The sequence below is a fragment of the Bufo bufo genome, chromosome 2, assembly GCF_905171765.1.
Source record: "Bufo bufo chromosome 2, aBufBuf1.1, whole genome shotgun sequence".
NCBI lineage: Eukaryota > Metazoa > Chordata > Amphibia > Anura > Bufonidae > Bufo > Bufo bufo.
The window spans coordinates 465,189,341-465,211,570 of record NC_053390.1 but is presented as its reverse complement, the minus strand read 5'-3'; the positions used below and the strand labels follow the sequence as shown (position 1 = coordinate 465,211,570).

Here is a 22,230-nt window from a genome sequence, read left to right as displayed (position 1 = left end):
TACTGGTCCAAAATGGGGGCCTTATTTACACTCGCTGAGAGGGAGGACATACTGAACTACTATCGAGACATCCTATGTAGTTAGTTGGCCGCTGCCTATCTGCGCCATCACCCATCCTCATGCAGGTCTGGACTGGGTGGCCCTCTGCACTTACGTTCCACTGCCATGGCTGCTGGGGGAGGGGAGCAGGAGCAGTACCAGTTCCATCAGCAGCAACTTAAGTCTAAAGTCGCTGATGAGCAGTTTTCTTCACCCGCCTACTGAAGAAACTACTCACCAGCGGCAGCAGGTAGTCATAGAGCAGAACCTAAACCAGCAGGTTGTGGCATACTTGGACTGCAACCTGCCACCCCACAACGAAGATCCCCTGGCTACTGGGCAAACAAACTCGATTTGTGACCTCAACGGCCAAGTTTGCCCTGGTCAAGCTTTCCTCCCCGGCCAGCAGTGTGGCATCAGAGTGGGTGTTTAGTGCGGCGGGGGCCATTAGTTACCCCAAGGAGAACTCATCTGCCAACCCAAAATGTGGAGAAACTGACCTTTTGTGAAGATGAATCAGGCGTGGATCAGACAGAATTTCCACACACCAGTAATACGGGTACCTACATATGCCCTGTGGCAGTGGAGCTGCCAGAGGGCCACATGACGGCCATTGAAAGGGTGTATCTCACCCAGAGGAGCCTGGGTGAGAACAGAAAAGTCCCGGCAAAGCATGGAAAGGGGGTGTTGTTTGCACTAGGAGTGTGTTACCAAGGAGCCTGGCCTTGGTGGAGTAAAGACTCTAGATATAGGTGGCCACTAAGCTAGTTGGTGGACACCAAGCTACTTAGCTTAGCTGGCTCCAGCTAGTCCAGGGCGGGCTTTTACTGGGAACAGGCAATGTGTTGGGTGGCTGCCTGTTCCCCATGCTCCACTCCGGGATTTAAGAATATGCCCATGTCCAGGGATGCTATTTAATCCTGTTGCTGGACTTGGGTGGGGCTCTCAGTCTGAGGAAGGAGCAGGCTGGGCTAAAGCCTGTGGGAGCCGGGGCCCTCTGACCCTGTGTGGGGTAAGCTTTGCAGTGTTTTGGGGAGCTGGGTGGTAGTCTGGTAGACCCGGATCCTGCTAGAGAGGGACTATACTGTTTAGTCAGTGGCCAGATGGCTGAGGATTTGTTTTGATTTATGTTCTGGTTGCTGTTTGTGCATGAAGACTGCCAAATAAATGCACTGTTTAGACACTAAAGCCTTTGTCTGGAAGAAGTCTGTGAGAATGACACCCGAATAAAAATACGATCCCTTACAGCCCACATAGATCTAACAAAGACCCCTGCTCCACAGATAATCATAAACCACAAAAAAGAAGAAAACAGAACAAACCAAAATATAAAAATATCACATGTTTTATTAGTCCAAAATCACAAATAAATGTAAAAAATATCAGATATTGCTGTATATTATTGAAGATGACCCCAATAATGCAGAGCACACATAGCGGTGCGATCTACAGCTCATGTCACAATGGCCATGTATAAAAATAAAATAAAAATAAAAATAAGAAACATACAAACCGGATTCCAAAAAAGTTGGGACCCTATACAAATCGTGAATAAAAACTGAATGCAATGATGTGGAGGTGCCAACTTCTAATATTTTATTCAGAATAGAACATAAATCACGGAACAAAAGTTTAAACTGAGAAAATGTACCATTTTAAGGGAAAAATATGTTGAATCAGAATTTCATGGTGTCAACAAATCCCGAAAAAGTTGGGACAAGGCCATTTTCACCACTGTGTGGCATCTCCCCTTCTTCTTACAACACTCAACAGACGTCTGGGGACCGAGGAGACCAGTTTCTCAAGTTTAGAAATAGGAATGCTCTCCCATTCTTGTCTAATACAGGCCTCTAACTGTTCAATCGTCTTGGGCCTTCTTTGTTGCACCTTCCTCTTTATGATGAGCCAAATGTTCTCTATAGGTGAAAGATCTGGACTGCAGACTGGCCATTTCAGTACCCGGATCCTTCTCCTAAGCAGCCATGATGTTGTGATTGATGCAGAATGTGGTCTGGCATTATCTTGTGGAAAAATGCAGGGTCTTCCCTGAAAGAGATGACGTCTGGATGGGAGCATATGTTGTTCTAGAACCTGAATATATTTTTCTGCATTGATGGTGCCTTTCCAGACATGCAAGCTGCCCATGCCACACGCACTCATGAAACCCCATACCATCAGAGATGCAGGCTTCTGAACTGAGCGTTGATAACAACTTGGGTTGTCCTTGTCCTCTTTGGTCCGGATGACATGGCGTCCCAGATTTCCAAAAAGAACTTCGAATCGTGAATCGTCTGACCACAGAACAGTCTTCCATTTTGCCACACTCCATTTTAAATGATCCCTGGCCCAGTGAAAACGCCTGAGTTTGTGGATCTTGCTTAGAAATGGCTTCTTCTTTGCACTGTAGAGTTTCAGCTGGCAACGTCGGATGGCACGGTGGATTGTGTTCACTGACAATGGTTTCTGGAAGTATTCCTGAGGCCATTCTGTGATTTCCTTTACAGTAGCATTCCTGTTTGTGGTGCAGTGTCGTTTAAGGGCCCAGAGATCACTGGCATCCAGTATGGTTTTACGGCCTTGACCCTTACGCACAGAGATTGTTCCAGATTCTCTGAATCTTCGGATGATGTTATGCACAGTTGATGATGATAGATGCAAAGTCTTTGCAATTTTTCGCTGGGTAACACCTTTCTGATATTGTTCCACTATCTTTCTGCGCAACATTGTGGGAATTGGTGATCCTCTACCCATCTTGGCTTCTGAGAGACACTGCCACTCTGAGAAGCTCTTTTTATACCCAATCATGTTGCCAATTGACCTAATTAGTGTTAATTGGTCTTCCAGCTCTTTGTTATGCTCAAATTTACTTTTTCCAGCCTCTTATTGCTACTTGTCCCAACTTTTTTGGGATTTGTTGACACTGTGAAATTTTGAATCAACGTATTTTTCCTTTAAAATGATACATTTACTCGGATTAAACGTTTGATCTGTCATCTACGTTCTATTACAAATAAAATATTGACCTTTGCCATCTCCACATCATTGCATTGAGTTTTTATTCACAATTTGTTTAGTGTCCCAACTTTTTTGGAATCCGGTTTGTATAATAATCTGTCCAAAATTGCGCAAAAATATACCTAAAATAGGTGACGAATGGGAGGAAACATCGCCGTGACCTGATGTGTGGTAACAGCAGATAAATAGTCTATCAGGTGAAACGCGCATCGAGGGGGACTTTCCAGTCTAGCGGTGTGATATTGCACATTCATCGGGTTGCAGGTTATATACTGCTTGTATTGATTTTTTGGTCTTGATTTTTTTCTTTATTCATTTATTTTACATGGTTTATTTCTATATACCCAATATCATTCAGTCAATCTTTGTGCATTTTTGTATTGGGAGGTGTTATATACCATCTGCTGTTACCACACATCAGGTCACGGCGATGTTTCCTCCCATTCATCACCAATTTTAGGTATACTTTTGCACAATTTTGGACAGATTATTAATATATATTATTTTTTATACATTCCCAGTGTGACATGAGTTGTAGATCGCACCGCTTAGTGCACGCTGCATTTTTGGAGTTATCTTCAATAATATACAGCAGTATCGGATATTTTTTTACATTTATTTGTGATTTTGGACTAATAAAAATATTGCATGTTTTATATTTTAGCTCGCTTTGTTTCTTCTTTTTTTGTGGTTTCCACACACCAGTGCCTGATGCATCAGACTAGATCATCCATGGTGCCACACCTAAACTTTATAATTTTCAAAAGACCCAATGGACCCGGGAAATCAACTTATAATTTTTTTTTTTTTAACACCCCAAAAAATTAATGTCCCCCTAGTAATAAAGAACAATCAAATACCAAAAATCTATATTTTTATTAAATTATGTAAATCGTGAACATATAAAAACAGTCACAACAGCGGCATACATGTGCAAGCAAAGAGGATACATTGGTACTGCAGTAAATGGTTATATATATATATGTATATATATATATATATACACACACACTCACCTAAAGAATTATTAGGAACACCATACTAATACGGTGTTGGACCCCTTTTTGCCTTCAGAACTGCCTTAATTCTACGTGGCATTGATTTAACAAGGTGCTGTTGGCATTCTTTAGAAATGTTGGCCCATATTGATAGGATAGCATCTTGCAGTTGATGGAGATTTGAGGGATGCACATCCAGGGCACAAAGCTCCCGTTCCACCACATCCCAAAGATGCTCTATTGGGTTGAGATCTGGTGACTGTGGGGGCCATTTTAGTACAGTGAACTCATTGTCATGTTCAAGAAACCAATTTGAAATGATTCAAGCTTTGTGACATGGTGCATTATCCTGCTGGAAGTAGCCATCAGAGGATGGGTACATGGTGGTCATGAAGGGATGGACATGGTCAGAAACAATGCTCAGGTAGCCCGTGGCATTTAAACGATGCCCAATTGGCACTAAGGGGCCTAAAGTGTGCCCAGAAAACATCCCCCACACTATTACACCACCACCACCAGCCTGCACAGTGGTAACAAGGCATGATGGATACATGTTCTCATTCTGTTTACGCCAAATTCGGACTCTACCATTTGAATGTCTCAACAGAAATCGAGACTCATCAGACCAGGCAACATTTTTCCAGTCTTCAACAGTCCAATTTTGGTGAGCTCGTGCAAATTGTAGCCTCTTTTTCCTATTTGTAGTGGAGATGAGTGGTACCCGGTGGGGTCTTCTGCTGTTGTAGCCCATCCGCCTCAAGGTTGTGCGTGTTGTGGCTTCACAAATGCTTTGCTGCATACCTCGGTTGTAACGAGTGGTTATTTCAGTCAACGTTGCTCTTCTATCATCTTGAATCAGTCGGCCCATTCTCCTCTGACCTCTAGCATCCACAAGGCATTTTCGCCTACAGGACTGCTGCATACTGGATGTTTTTCCCTTTTCACACTATTCTTTGTAAACCCTAGAAATGGTTGTGAGTGAAAATCCCAGTAACTGAGCAGATTGTGAAATACTCAGACCGGCCCGTCTGGCACCAACAACCATGTCACGCTCAAAATCGCTTAAATCACCTTTCTTTCCCATTCTGACATTCAGTTTGGAGTTCAGGAGATTGTCTTGACCAGGACCACATCCCTAAATGCATTGAAGCAACTGCCATGTGATTGGTTGACTAGATAATTGCATTAATGAGAAATAGAACAGGTGTTCCTAATAATTCTTTAGGTGAGTGTGTGTGTATATATATATATATTCAATGAGCTACATCCATCTCAATACACTGCGTGCAGAATTATTAGGCAAATGAGTATTTTGACCACATCATCCTCTTTATGCATGTTGTCTTACTCCAAGCTGTATAGGCTTGAAAGCCTACTACCAATTAAGCATATTAGGTGATGTGCATCTCTGTAATGAGAAGGGGTGTGGTCTAATGACATCAACACCCTATATTAGTTGTGCATAATTATTAGACAACTTCCTTTCCTTTGGCAAAATGGGTCAAAAGAAGGACTTGACAGGCTCAGAAAAGTCAAAAATAGTGAGATATCTTGCAGAGGGATGCAGCACTCTTAAAATTGCAAAGCTTCTGAAGCGTGATCATCGAACAATCAAGCGTTTCATTCAAAATAGTCAACAGGGTCGCAAGAAGCGTGTGGAAAAACCAAGGCGCAAAATAACTGCCCATGAACTGAGAAAAGTCAAGCGTGCAGCTGCCAAGATGCCACTTGCCACCAGTTTGGCCATATTTCAGAGCTGCAACATCACTGGAGTGCCCAAAAGCACAAGGTGTGCAATACTCAGAGACATGGCCAAGGTAAGAAAGGCTGAAAGACGACCACCACTGAACAAGACACACAAGCTGAAACGTCAAGACTGGGCCAAGAAATATCTCAAGACTGATTTTTCTAAGGTTTTATGGACTGATGAAATGAGAGTGAGTCTTGATGGGCCAGATGGATGGGCCCGTGGCTGGATTGGTAAAGGGCAGAGAGCTCCAGTCCGACTCAGACGCCAGCAAGGTGGAGGTGGAGTACTGGTTTGGGCTGGTATCATCAAAGATGAGCTTGTGGGGCCTTTTCGGGTTGAGGATGGAGTCAAGCTCAACTCCCAGTCCTACTGCCAGTTTCTGGAAGACACCTTCTTCAAGCAGTGGTACAGGAAGAAGTCTGCATCCTTCAAGAAAAACATGATTTTCATGCAGGACAATGCTCCATCACACGCGTCCAAGTACTCCACAGCGTGGCTGGCAAGAAAGGGTATAAAAGAAGAAAATCTAATGACATGGCCTCCTTGTTCACCTGATCTGAACCCCATTGAGAACCTGTGGTCCATCATCAAATGTGAGATTTACAAGGAGGGAAAACAGTACACCTCTCTGAACAGTGTCTGGGAGGCTGTGGTTGCTGCTGCACGCAATGTTGATGGTGAACAGATCAAAACACTGACAGAATCCATGGATGGCAGGCTTTTGAGTGTCCTTGCAAAGAAAGGTGGCTATATTGGTCACTGATTTGTTTTTGTTTTGTTTTTGAATGTCAGAAATGTATATTTGTGAATGTTGAGATGTTATATTGGTTTCACTGGTAAAAATAAATAATTGAAATGGGTATATATTTGTTTTTTGTTAAGTTGCCTAATAATTATGCACAGTAATAGTCACCTGCACACACAGATATCCCCCTAAAATAGCTAAAACTAAAAACAAACTAAAAACTACTTCCAAAAATATTCAGCTTTGATATTAATGAGTTTTTTGGGTTCATTGAGAACATGGTTGTTGTTCAATAATAAAATTAATCCTCAAAAATACAACTTGCCTAATAATTCTGCACTCCCTGTATAGCGTCTCAGTCTTTCTTAGGATCACTAAATTTGTATAAAAATACGTCTGAAGTGCATAGTGCAAGTGGAAATACTTAGTAAAAATAATACATATCCCAAAAAGAGAATAGAACAAAAGGACAGCTAAACAAGCACATTGAATTACATCACATACTAACAAGCCAGAATATAACCTGTAATAATGAAAGCATACAGACCAAAGTGCCTCAAATCCTGACGTACGTTTCACTATACAGCTTTCTCAAGGGATATCCTTGAGAAAGCCGTTTTTATATGTACACGATTTGCATAATTTAATAAAGATATTGATTTTTAGTATTTGATTGTTTTTTATTAGTGGGGGACATTCATTCTTTTTGGTGTGTAGATTAGTTTGGCCCCACTGGATCCCACTGACAGCATTAGTTAATGGGTTCCATCTTTTGGGGGGGATCACACCTAAACTTAATAAAAAGAGACCTGTTTCTTCTAGCTACCTGCTTCAGCTACTATTCTGATGCTGCCACCCGACTGATGCCACACACCTGCTGCCAGGTGCTCCTACTGCCACCCACCATCTTTAGCTGATACTGGTATTGCCCCCCACCTCACCACTATGTCACTGGGCCACTCTTTGGTCTCCTCATGCTGCTGCCAACTCAACACTGTCACTGGGCCACTCTGTGGTCTCATTATACTGCTGCCGCCAGCTCACCACTCTGTGGTCTCCTCATGCTGCTGCTACCTAAACACTCTGTCATTGGGCCACTCTGTGTTCTCCTCCTGCTGCTGCCACCTCACCACTATGTTACTGGGCCACTCTGTGGTCTCCTCATGCTGCTGCAACCTCACCACTCTGTGGTATCCTCATGCTGCTGCCATCTCAACACTCTGTGGTCTCCTCATGCTGCTGCTACCTCACCACTATGTTACTGAGCCACTCTGTTGTCTCCTTATGCTGCTGCAACATCACCACTCTGTGGTATCCAAATGCTGCTGCCATCTCAACACTCTGTGGTCTCCTCATGCTGCTGCTACCTCACCACTCTGTCACTGTGCCACTCTGTGGACTTCTCATGCTGTTCCAACCCTCCCCACTCCATGACTGGGTCACTATTTTGCCTTTTTGGCCTGGTTGACATCATCATTTATTTGACCCTTCTTCTGATCTGTCAGAAGGAAGAAAAAATAAGACACACAACGTATCGTGTCTATGTAGCAGCTATAAGGCCTGTATGACATGGTCCCTATTTTTCATCAGAATTGGCTTATGACTTGGTAGCTAAAAGCAGGAGTGGGTACAAAACACAGAAGACATGCAAATATATTTTTTTGGGCTTTAGAAATACTGATGAATTACTGACCAAATGCTGACCGAGTGAAGACAGGATCCTTTTTTGGGGGGTTATTGTTCTGACGGATCAGAGGAAGGGCAAAATAATCAGTGACGTCAACACAAACTTACTGCTGACACCTTCTCCACTAAAATTCAGATCAAATCAAATGTTTTTGGAAAATTCGTCGAACTGACCGAATTGACCGAAACTTTAGAGACGCATTTGTCACATATACCCTAGGCATTCTTTTTTGCCAATTTATTTGGAGGATATTGTAAACAGTAAAACATATTTTACTTGCATCCTAATTTTAGTGTTTAGTGGTATTTTGCTTTTTATTTGGGGAATAGTTAGCGGCAAGTAAATCACAAACTGAATAACTGTCATGGCCTATGGTGTATGCTGTGACACTGTTGCCACACTTGCGGTTGCCCGCGGCAACATGTTGCTGTGAGAGCATGCGGTGGCAGTGTGTCGGCCTTCTGGGTGATTGCCGTGACATGGTTGCCACGCACGCTGTTGCCGGTGGTTACGTGTTTGGTATGCTTGTGTGTGCATTTCCCCTTTTATTTGGAGTCTCTATCTGAGGCCAGGCTGCAAGGAGAGGGGAACACATACAGCATATGGAGATGGCAGGTAAGCGACACCCATAACACACTTACCTGCCACAGACACACTGACTGGAACTCGTGCACAAGTGCTGGTGTCCACACCAACATTAAAGGACACAGCACACACCAGGACACCCATAGCTTCAATAAACATGAGACAGGGGAATGTCTAGCAAACATGACACCAAACACCACCAGACATGTAACACCAAACTAGACATACAAACACCCTGAACTTAACCCACTCCATACAAATAGGGACAGGAAGGGAAGGAGACACCGGGATGACATAGATGACCACAAGGGTGACCCTCACTGGACAGATGGAACACCCTGGACTGGAGCAGAGCTCCAGCACCAATAACAGCTGAAGTACAACAGACTCCAGCCAGGAAACCACAGAAGATATAAGCCAAGTGACCACACCCAGTCAGGGAGTTAACCCTTACAGCACCAGACAGAGGGAGGCTACAACTAAAAGGGAAAGTGCACACACCAGCATAATAAGCTACATGTTGCCGCAGGCAACAACATGCAAGGCAACCATGTCACGGCACACACCACAAAGGCCGTGACACTGCCCCCGCATGCTGAAACAGCAACACGGTTGCCACAGGCAACAGCAAGCGTGGCATAAGTGTCACAAAGCACACTAAAGGCCGTGACAATAACCAATACTAGCGTCATGATCTTACAGACTTGTTATGGTACCCCAGGCTGTTCTTTTTATTTCCACCAAGAATGTCCATCTCACTTGTCAGAGCTGCTGATCTTTCAGTACACAATCCTTTTATTGCACAGGCCAACAAATAAGAATCATCGCTCTATAGTCAGCTCAGTTGCACTGTGATTGGATATATTAGGTGGATGTTCAGAGAGGGATTCATAAAACCAGGGGGAACCATAGTAAGTAGGTAACTGCAATATCTAGACACTTAAACATTTTTTTAAAATTGGATTCAATAAAAATGTTATCTGTACAAAATTAGAAGTAGTTCCTGTATCTTTCTTCATTGCTATTCTCATAATGAAGTTAAGGTAATCACCTATTACATGATGAGTGGATTTTTATATCATGCCACTTTTTTTTTTTTTATAACCATTTTAGTCCCAGTCAAGGACAGTGCTGTAATAACTCTTGCTTATATAAGCCGAAAGGAGGACTTTGTCGAGAGGAAGCTGAATGTACATTTAAAAGTTTCTGCTTGGGGGAAAGTTCCATATGTCCAACTTCCACTCCAAAAAGCAACTACACCTTGTGCAATGCAGGAACAAGGATCTGTCTGAATGGGGTAAGTCACAACTAGCCTTTATTTTTAATGATACATGCTCAAATTGCTCAAATAAGCAGTTGGATATCACAATAGGATAGGCAGCAAAGTGTTATTATGATGATGAAACTGTAGGATACTAACAAGATAATGTAATATCACCCTTTCATAAATCCATTGTAGAACCACATTTTAGAAATACATATGTAGTAGCTACTATACAAATATACTGCACACTACAATAGTAGCGTAGTGTGCTGAATGTCTGTACGCTAATACAAAGTGAATAGATGGTGTGCTGTAGGGTAGCACTGCCGTTTTTCAGTTTTGGACTCCAGATACAAAGAAGTGACACATAATTTATTTATTCCAAGAGCTCTACAGGGCCAACAGTAGCAGGCATGCCTGGACCCATAGGCCCAAGCCTCGCCTGTCAGTACACACAACTAGTAATGATTACTGTGTATGTGCTGACAGGTTGGGGCAGGCCATAATGGGTGACAGACACATCAGCTGGACTCAGGCCTGAGTCTGGCTGCTGTGTCTGTCATCCATGATGGTCTGGGCCTCGTTGCCCAGCAGCAGGTGTGATGCAGTGTTATCATCGAGCCTGCAGGCCTGAGTGGCAGAGAACACTACTAGTCAGCTCAGCAGGCGCAATGATGTTACTCTGCTGCTGGGGAAAACATGATGCGAGCCTGCACTACTGTAAGGGAGAAACTAAGGGCATAAGTACTATGTGGGGGCTCTAAGGGGGCATTCTGCTGTTTTTGGGCTCTAATGTGGTATCACTACTGTAAAGGGGTCACTAAGAGAGCATTCTATTGTGTGAAGACACTAAGGGGCATTCTACTGTGAAGGGGGCACTATGGGGGCATCATTACTATGAAGGGGTACTAAGGGAGCATTCAACTGTGAAGGGGGCACTAAGAGGGAATATCTACTATGTGGGGCACTGACGAGGCATATGGGCCTGAATGGCATACTGAAAAGTAAACTCTCGATTCCTTCTCCTGTCCATTGCCAGTGTTTTTTTCTTGTTTTTTTCACATGACCGAAAGGTTGGGAAATTGTATAACGATCATTGACAATCTTGACTAGCTGCAGGAGGTGGGGTTGCAGAGAATTTGATCGTGGGCAAGGTGGCTTGTTTGAAAATTTGCATAAGCTAGTAAAAACAAACAGGCAAGGTGGTGTAGAATATAGATCCATTCAGGGTCAGATGTGTCTAGACTGCAGAGAGACATATTGGACATTCAAGCAGAGGCATCTATGGTGAATGTACCATTGTGCTCCTTGCTGTTTCTTGGGCTGGGGTAGCGCCACACCTTTAAACAAATATCCAACCCCTTCACCAGAAATACTTTGAAGGTGTGGCACACCCACCTGCGATCCACTTTATTGACCAACTCTTTGTCCCCATTATTGAGGATACAAGATGTGCTTTGGGATTCCTCTTCACTGTTTCGATTGTCTCATGTAAATCTATTACACTGCCTTTGGCAGGTCTTCTGGATGAAAAATTCTCTCTCCCTGAAAGACGGGAATCACACCCGTAACTGAGGCCCCTCACTACTCTACAATTACTACACATATTACATTATGTTAAAAAGATAGGTATTACTAATCAGCCCCCCACTCAATCCCTCCCTCCCCATCCCACACACACACTACTTTTGAAAAAAATTGCTCTCACCTATAGAAAACCTAGAAAAGATATCCACTATTTACGCAAGTTTAGTAACAAGTATTAGACCTAAAACCCTGACCTTTCTTAAAAACTGGGAAACTGATCTCCATACCACATTCACAGAAGAAAAGAAAAAAAATAGCCTACTTAGCTCTACACCAGTGATCTCAAAATGTGACTACAAGGCTACAAGACAGACAATTTTTATAAAGTCATGACCAGATGGTACTACGGGTTCTTTTTCCAACCCCTGATCCTCTCTGCTAGAGATGTAACTCCTCATTAGGAACATTCATACACATCTGGTGGGAATGTCCTTCTAGAAATTACTTTTGAAGAGAGATATGTAAAACAATCTCAGGGATATGTGGACTGGTGATGGCCGAAAATCTGCCGGGACAGTTCGCGACTGCGATCAAATGTTCGCGAACCGCAAGTTCGCAGCGGGTCCCATACATTTTAATGGCAGGCGAACCTGAAGAACCTTCAGCTCATATTTGCAATCAAGAAATAATTACTAGAAGTGCACAAATAGTCCCACAACATGGACAGTGACATACTAGATGTATTATTCGAATTTGCTATCTCCATTCATTTTTTGTTTCAATGCAAAATATCGGCAATATAATTTTCGCGTACGTGCATGCGCAAATGCACTATACAGTACCCAAATGCACTATAAAGAAAGTATATTGGTATATAACACCCCGCTTAAATCAGTTTTTTTGGGGGACGACTGGTATATTACACCAGTAGAAATTATTTGTTCCAATAACGCTTGTCCCTCTATATACCTGCAGTATCGCAGCAGAACCGCACACAACTGCCGCACAATACAAATGCACTATAATATACTTTCTAACATAGAAAGTATATTATAACATTGTACAAGGAGGGCAATCCATTAGAATATACATAAAGATAAAACATAACCTTTAATAATGTTACTATGAGGGTCCATTCACGCGTCCGTAAGTGTTTTGCGGATCCGCAAAACACGGACACCGGCAATGTGCATTCCGCAATTTGTGGACCACACAACGCCGGCACTATAATGGAAAATGCCTAATCTTGTCTGCAATTGCGGACAGGAATAGGACACTCATACTGCTGCTCACTTCTTGTTTGAAAAAGGCACCTGTGAGTGCCGAAACGCTGCGCGTCATATGAGTGACCAATAAATCTATCACCAGCAAAGATTTTTGGGAGTGCCGGTTTTCTTTCATTCTTCTGATTTTGGGATTACCTCCACACAAACCGAGCACCCCTCAACCAGTACGCTGTGCCGCCTGACTTCATTACACAGGAATAGGACATGTTCTATTTTTTTGCGGATACGGAAGCACAAATGCTTAAGTGCGGATCTGCAAATGCGGATGTGGATCCGCAAATGCGGATGCAGAAAGCACATTCTGGCCCTATTGAAAATGAATGGGTCTGCACCTGTTCCGCAAAATTGCAAAACGGATGCAGACCCATTTTGCGGACGTGTGAATGGAAAAGATATCCCTCAAAGTGAAAATAAAAAAAATTATTAAAGTTAAGCAAAAAGCATAGATGTGGTAGGCAATAACAAGTGCTCGGCGGCACCAAATCAGAAACTATATGTTCTACCACAAACCTCATACATCTGGCCGGCCGCCACCGTCTTGACTGAAGATTTTGCACAAAATCCCATGTGCAGTGACGTATGACGTCACCACGCTGGCTGATGTGATAACGTCCTCATGGGGCGCGCAAGATTTTGCATCACATCTTCAATCAAGATGGCAACGGCCTTCGTGAGTAAATGGATGAGGTAAGTATGTTTTTTTTATTTTACATTGTGTTATTACTGTCAGGTGCCACGATCAGCTATGAATACGGCATCTGAGGGGTAGAATGATGGGGAGCGGCACAATCGCCGGCTCCTGTCACTGCACCCACTACTTACAAAGAAATGCGCTTTGAAGCAAATTTTTTTGTAAAATTTGGCGAAGCAGCCAAATCAAATTTTTTAATACTTTGCTCATCTCTAACTATATCTGTACCTTTGATGAGAATTCTCATTGAAGTCATTGAGTGGAAACTTCAAGTGTATACTTGTAAAGAATTAAAACCTGCCCTGGTTATGTTTTTACCTTGTTATCCATGGAAAGAAAATCTCTGATGGCCACTCTGACTACTGCCTATGCAGTTCAGGGACCTATTCTGATTATGTCTCAGTTTACTTGATGCTTGTGAGTATGGACATAGGAGTGTCAAAACATTAATTTTATTTATTTATTTTCAGATGTGTCGCCAATCAGTTTGCGCAAAATATGGCTTAGAGCAATGTGATTGTGATACTCAATCCTTGTATAATAAATGCCAGCTGTGCTGTCAAAAACCAGGTACAGAAAAAAAATATTACTAGAAAAGATCTGATAAGGCTATGAAAATACAAATATTAAGATATGTTTTCATTGTTAGGCCTCATGCACACGACCGTTGTTGTGTTCCGTTCCGCAAAATGGGGTTCCGATGTTCCGTGATCCGTTTCCGTTTTTGTTTCCGTGTGTCTTCCTTTATTTTTGGAGGATCACCAGACATGAAGGAAAGTAAAAAAAAGTCTAAGTCAAGTTTGCCATGCAAATGATAGGAAAAAACGGACGCGGACGACAATCTTGTGTGCCTCCGCATTTTTTCATGGTCCCATTGACTTGAATGGGTCCGCGAACCGTTTTCCGTGAAAAAAATAGGACAGGTTATATTTTTTTGACGGACTGGAACCACAGATCACGGACGCAGATGACAAACGGTGCATTAGCCGAGTTTTCAACGGACCCATTGAAAGTCAATGGGTCCGCAGAAAATCACGAAAAACAGAACAACGGACACGGAATAAAACAACAGTCGTGTGCATGAGGCCTTAATATGTGGAATTGGGGTTTTACTTAATCAATCAAAGCAATAAGTAATCTAATACATTGAAACCTCCCCAAAAGACATGACGGTGGTATTGGTTACCTACCAGCCGACCCCTGTAATCCTCCCCTATTCCTGAACTTACCCCCCTCCCCCATTCCCCCGATAAATTACCCCCCCCCCAGTGTTCTATCCCCAGCATTCCTTAAAGGGATTCTGTCACCTCTCATAACCCAAATTCGGATTTTAAACCAGTCATGCTCCACAGCTTATCTTGAATCGGCTGTGCTGTTCTATATTGTAATCTGTCCATTAGTTTTGCAGAAAAACGACTTTTATAATTACGCAAATTAACCCTGAAGGTGCCCAGAGGGGCGTTATTTTCCCCTTTGTGTGCCCAGTAACGCCCCTCTTACAGTGCCCAAAACGCCTTCCTCCAGAATCTCTAACCGCCCACAGCGTCTCATCCCTCTCCTCCCCCACCCTGACGGCCGAGCGAAGTCTCGCGCAGACGCAGTACCCACTGAGGGCTGCGCCAGTGCGATTTGCTGGAGACTGAGGGAAGAGCGAGCATCGGACGTCACTGGGCTCGGCGCATGCCCAGTGACGAATATGAAGCTCCTGCCCTCAGTCTCCAGCAAATCGCACTCGAATCGCACTGGCCGATTCAAGGTAAGCTGTGGAGCATGACTGGTTTAAAATCTGAATTTGTGTTATGAGTGGTGACAGAATCCCTTTAATGAAACTCAGACACCGGGTTTGGAATAAATCGGCCACAACAGCCGTTTTATTAACATACAAAACATATAAAAACCATGAACATATATTAAATAACAATTCCCTCCGAGGGGAGGTTCTTGAAGCCCCAAACAACTGCAAATACCCCACCGGGGTGAGTCCTCTTGCCTCCAGCCGTTGCCCACCAGCTCAGAAGCACCATTGAATGGCCCCTTTTACTTTAAGTGCTGATAACTTTAAAACGCTTTGACTTATCCAGGCCATTCTGAGATTGTTTTTTTTATCACATATTGTACTTCATGACACTGGTAAAATGAAGTAAAAAATAATAATTTTTATTTATAAAAAAAAATACCAAATTTACCAAAAATTTGTAAAAAATAGCAAATTTCCAAGTTTCAATTTCTCTACTTCTATAATACATAGTAATACCTCCAAAAATAGTTATTACTTTACATTCCCCATATGTCTACTTCATGTTTGGATCATTTTGGGAATGATATTTTATTTTTTCGGGATGTTACAAGGTTTAGAAGTTTTGAAGCAAATCTTGAAATTTTTCAGAAATTTTCAAAAACCCAATTTTTAGGGACCAGTTCAGGTCTGAAGTCACTTTGCGAGGCTTACATAGTAGAAACCACCCAAAATGACCCTATTCTATAAACTACACCCCTCAAGGTATTCAAAACTGATTTGACAAACTTTGTTAACCCTTTAGGTGTTCCACAAGAATTAATGGAAAATAGAGATACAATTTCAAAATTTCATTTTTTTGGCAGATTTTCCATTTTAATAATTTTTTCTCCAGTTACAAAGCAAGGGTTAACAGCCAAACCAAACTCAATATTTATGGCCCTGATTCTGTAGTTTACAGAAACACCCCATATGTGGTCGTAAACTACTGTACGGGCACACGGCAGGGCGCAGAGGAAAGGAATGCCATACGGTTTTTGGAAGGCAGATTTTGCTGGACTGTTTTTTTTTACACCATGTCCCATTTGAAGCCCCCCTGATGCACCCCTAGAGTAGAAACTCCAAAAAAGTGGCCCCATTTTAGAAACTACGGGATAGGGAGGCAGTATTGTTGGTACTAGTTTAGGGTACATATGATTTTTGGTTGCTCTATATTACACTTTTTGTGATGCAAGGTAACAAGAAATAGCAGTTTTGGCACCGTTTTTATTTTTTGTTATTTACAACATTCATCTGACAGGTTAGATCATGTGATATTTTTATAGACCAGGTTGTCACGGATGCGGCGATACCTAATATGTATACTTTTTATTATTTATGTAAGTTTTACACAATAATATCATTTTTGAAACCAAAAAAAAACATGTTTTAGTGTCTCCATATTCTGAGAGCCATAGTTTTTTCAGTTTTTGGGCGATTATCTTAGGTAGGGTCTTATTTTTTGCGGGATGAGATGACGGTTTGATTGGCACTATTTTGGGGTGCATATGACTTTTTGATCGCTTGCTATTACACTTTTTGTGATGTAAGGTGACAAAAAATGGTTTATTTAGCACAGTTTTTATTTTTTATTTTTTACGGTGTTTATCTGAGGGGTTAGATCATGTTATATTTTTATAGATCCGGTCGATACGAACGCGGCAATACCCAATATGTATACTTTTTTTTTATTTATGTAAGTTTTACACAATAACCGCTTCTTTAAAACAAAAAAAATGATGTTTTAGTGTCTCCATATTCTGAGCCATAGTTTTTGTATTTTTTGGGCGATTATCTCAGGTAGGGGCTCATTTTTTACGGGATGAGGTGACGGTTAGATTGGTACTATTTTGGTGGGCAAACGCCTTTTTGATCGCTTGCTGTTGTACTTTTTGTGATGTAAGGTGACAAAAAAATGGTTTATTTAGCACAGTTTAAATTTTTTATGGTGTTCATCTGAGGGGTTAGCTCATGTGATAGGTTTATAGAGCCGGTTGATACCTAATATGTATACTTATTTTTTACAATTTTTTTTTAACTTTATTTGGGGAAAATGACGTTTTTGTTTATTTTTACTTGAAACGAAACGTAATTTTTTGGGGGGAAAACTTTATTTTTTAAACTTTTTTTTTCGCTTTATTTTTTGTCCCACTTTGGGACTTGAACTTTTGGGGGTCTAATCCTTTACAATGCATTCCAATACTTCTGTATCGGAATGCATTGGCTGTATGAGTAATACAGTGTGTATTACTCATACAGCTTCCGGCCTGTGAGATCCAGGGGGCTGGATCTCACAGGTTCGTCACCGGAAGGCAGCGCGCTGCCTTCCATGCCATCGGGTCCCCCCCACAGCCCCATGGGGACCCGATGGCACCGCCGACCACCGCCGCCGCACCAGGTAAAAGCCACAAACCGCATTTAGCTGAGGTGCCTGCTCAATGATTTGAGCAGGCACCTTGTTCCAATCACCGCCCGCCGGGCGGCGGTGATCGGAACACATGATGTACCGGTACGTCATGGGTCCTTAAGGACTCGGGAACTATGCCGTACCGATACGTCATGGGTCCCTAAGGGGTTAAATCCGCCACCACTGGGAGTCCAGCCCAACCAGGGAGCCCTCCCAGCATCCTCCTCTGTGAATATAACCAACTTCAAGGACCTCCCCCCGCCACTGACGCGGAGACTTGACCCCTTAAGTCTGCGCGTCCCTCCATAACCTCAAAGCCACCTCGATACCCTCCTGTATCGCTAGGTTCCACATATCCAAACCGACTGCATTTAAGTGCACCGTCAGACCTCCAAAACCCCCCCACCCCCTTCTCGAGCTCCACATGCCTCACCACCACCACCCCATTCCTGGCCATGAATCGACCCATTGCCCGGTTCACCTTGACTCTCGCCCTGTCCACTGAACGGGCACCCCTCCACACCATCCTCGGGACTATGTCGGACCAGACTGTTACGATTCGTGGGAACAACGCCCATATCCTCAGCAGGTCAAATTTAATTTCCTGTAATAACTTGCGGAAAGGCCGTGCCGCCAGATCATTACCGCCCACATGCAGTACTAACACCTCGGGTGCCCTATCCTGCCTCACAAACCGGTGAATCTCTGGCAACACCCCTGCCCAAACCATGCCCCTGCGCCCCAGCCATCTTACCACCACCCCGGACCTTGAAAACCCCAACTGCTGACCGGACGGCCGAACCGCTGCCCGGACGGCCCCCTAGAAGACATAAGAATGTCCAAGGATCCACACTAGGGCTGGCACCGCACCTGCAATGAGAAAAACAAAACCAAGAACAATCCAGCAATAACAACTCAGATGTCCCAACAAACTGCCCTTTTATTTGACCCTCGGCCGTTCCCTTACAAACTATTCAAGGGAATGTAGGAATTAAAACGAATAGACTCCCATCGCCCAATCCGTTTTATGATCTCGTCGCCCAACCCCCACCTCGCTGCCTCCGTCGCCGCCCTAATTCTAAAGGAATGACTCAAGTACTCCTCATGACCCAACCCCAGCCGAACCAAACATTTTGAAAAAACTGCAGAAAACGAGACTAAAAAGAGTCGTCCCTATGTACTAACAACGGCAATGCCCCGCTCCTCCTATCCCCCCAGTAATCCCACAGACATTGAACCGGGCACATAGCACAACCCGGAACGCAAAACAGCACTACTCTTCGCCCCCTTCCCTCTGCATCTGTCTTAGAGCGGCAAATGAGGAATTCCAACCTATCGTGGAACAACTCCACATCCCCTTTTGTAACCCCCCTGCTTCCCTGACTGTCGGGCAAACCAACTCCCCCATACGTAAAGCCCCAAAAAACGCCAATGAAAAGGCCAATCTAAATAACCGCTCCTCTGAGGCGGAACTACAAACCTCCCCTAACCGCTCCCCCAGCTTCAACAATAACCCAAAGAACACTGGTTTCCTGCTATCTTCCCCGGCCCGCGCCTGACGCCACCCCTTCAGCGCCCGCACCACCAAAAAGGACTTTGTCACATCTGGCCACTTCCTACACTTAAACCCAAAAGCCAGGCTGGCCATGCAACTGTTCATCTTCGCCACGACCAACCCTCCTCTCTACAGTGGCCCACAAACAATAGCATCGGAACCTCCAACTCACCGTCCCCAACCCCCAACTTACTGCACCAATCCTCCCAGTACTGCCACACTTTCAATTACGTCGCCCTCGTGCCGGGTGCCAGCGATGCCTGAATGAGACCCGTTAAGGTTCTTCCAGTACCTCCAATAGACAACTCGGGCACTCCCTCCCAAATTCTTCCGCCTCTGGGACCAGCTGCCCGAAACGGTCCCACTGTGAACGAGAAAGAGCGTCAGCTATGCCGTTGTCAACCCCTGGCACATGAACCGCCACCACCCATGCATTGAGCAACAGACACTCCAACACCAGCCATTGCAGCAACCGCACCACCAAAACCGGGCGAGGCTGACAACCCATTTATCGCCTGCACCACCCCCAGGTTATCACAGTGGAACTGCACCTTTTTGTCCCGAAAAACCTCTCCCACAATATCACCGCCACTACTATGGGAAAAAGTTCCAACAATGCCAAATTTTTTACCCAACCTTTTTCAACCCAGCTGTCCGGCCAACTTCCCGCACACCATTGCCCCACGCAGTAAACCCCAAAACCCCCGCTCCCCGCCGCGTCTGAAAACAACTCAAAATCACCACATCACCCATGAATAGAGAGCGATCGTTATAATTTTCCAGAAATGGACTCCACACTTTCAAGTCCGCTTTCAATTCCTTACCTAAACGAATGTAGTGATGTGGTGAAACCACTCCTGCCGTTGCCATTGCCAACCTTCTACAAAATACCCTCCCCATTGGTATAATCCGGCACGCGAAGTTGAGCTTTCCAAGGAGTGACTGAAGCTCCCGCAACTGTAATTTTTTTAAACGACACGCCCTCGCTACCTCTCCGTTCAAATCAACTAATTTATCCAAGGGCAATCTACATTCCATCCTGTCAGTGTCAATCACTATTCCTAAAAAACTCAGCTCCGTAATCGGCCCAACTTTTGCCAACGGGACTCCAAAACCCCCAAACAGCGACTCCAACGTATGTAACAACAATGCGCACACTCTATAACCCGGGGGACCAATACACAGGAAATCGTCCAGGTAATGGATGATAGATTCACAACTCGACGAATCCGCCACCGCCCACTCCAAGAACGAGCTAAACGCCTCGAAGTATGCGCACGACAGGGAACAACCCATTGGCAAACACCTATCCACGAAAAATCCCCCCTCCCAAAAACACCCCAACAGATGTAAACAATCCGGATGTACCGGCAGTAACCTAAACGCTGCTTCAATGTCAGTCTTTGCTAGCAGCGCCCCTCTCCCAAACTTCTTAACCCACTTCACTGCTGCGTTAAATGAGGTATAAACCACCGAACACAAGGCCGGGTCTATACCGTCATTGACTGACAATTCCTTCGGAAAAGACAGATGATGAATAAGCCGAAACTTATTCATCTCCTTCTTCGGAACCACCCCCAAAGGTGACACCCGCAAATTCGGCAATGGCGGGTCCAAAAATGGGCCCGCCATCCTGCCTAGACTGACTTCTTAACTAAATTTCTCTGCCACTACCTCCGGATGCTCCAACGCCGACCTCAAATTTCTTCTAAACAACATCGCCTCTCCCTGAACAAACGGGATTCTAAACCCCACCGAAAACCCTTCCCTTAATAACATTGCCGCTTCCCTATCCGGATATCTGTCTAGAAACGGGCCCATCCTTCCCAGACGTATCGGCGTCTCCCCCTTTGCTATTGAAGTCCCCCCCCTTTGTCTGTTGCCCCTAAAGCACCGCGCAGCTCCGTGCGACCCCCCACAAACCGAGCACTCGTTTTTAAATTTACACTTAGCTCCAAATTTACAGGTTCCACCATTAAATGTGAAACAAAGGCCCTTCGCTGAGGCTGATGCAATGTTGGTCTGCCCTCCACCTCCTGAATCCCCCCGAAAGGACTGGCCCTGTCTAACCGGCGCAGTAACCTTCAACCACAAGGCTATATCCTTATGGTCCCGCCTTCGCTGCCTGAACTGTTCGTCGTACCGCAACCACGCTATCCCCCCATATACCCTATACGCCTCGCCGATTGCATCTAAATAGCAGAACAGCGCCGAACAGCACTCCGGCGCTTTCTCCTCTATCACGCTTGCCAGTATCGCGAACGCCTGCAACCAGTTTGCAAAGGTCCGCAGTATCAAGCGATACCTCCGCTTCTCCTCTTCTTCCTTCTTACCCTCATCCCTTCTTACCCTAACCAGGTTAAATTTATCCAGAGGGAGCAATGAAAAAATTTCAACATACTCCCCCTCCAAATCTTTTCCCTCACCTCCTGTTTTAAATGCATTTTTAAAGCTGTCCCCCTATAAACAGATGACTCTCATACTAATCGAAGACCACTCTTTGACCAAATCTTTCCATGGGAATCCTTTGGATAGACCACACATTTTATTTACTTGTATTGTGCATTGTCTAGCCATGTATCAGTGCTGTGCCCTATTTTACTGTACTGAAGTGAGCAGAAGCATAAGACTTGCAAGGACATCAGGCGACAGTAGCTGTGCCTGCTAGCATTGCAACACTTCATAGTGGGAGAACAGAGGCTGTCAGAGAAGGGGTGGATGCAATAAACAGCCTGCACAATTGCTGTATAAAGGAGCCTGCAGACTGTTACTCAGGTCATAAAGGTAATAGTGAGTGGGAGAAATGGAAATCACAGCTGTGCTGAGGACCAGGAATGAGAGGATGCCATGCTGGGAACCAAGAATTAGAGGGGTGCCATGCCCAGGACCATGTATTATGGGGTGATT

General features: G+C 44.2%; 1 protein-coding gene across 1 annotated transcript in view; it reads left to right on the top strand.

Annotated features, from left to right (window-relative positions):
- Positions 1 to 22,230, top strand: part of LOC120989514 (disintegrin and metalloproteinase domain-containing protein 10-like) — a 257,328-nt gene that overhangs the window by 210,646 nt on the left and 24,452 nt on the right. The window contains exons 12-13 of the mRNA XM_040417664.1: positions 9,933 to 10,116; positions 14,058 to 14,157. Of these exons, the coding sequence (XP_040273598.1) occupies positions 9,933 to 10,116; positions 14,058 to 14,157 (284 nt within the window). The remainder of the gene's footprint in view (positions 1 to 9,932; positions 10,117 to 14,057; positions 14,158 to 22,230) is intronic.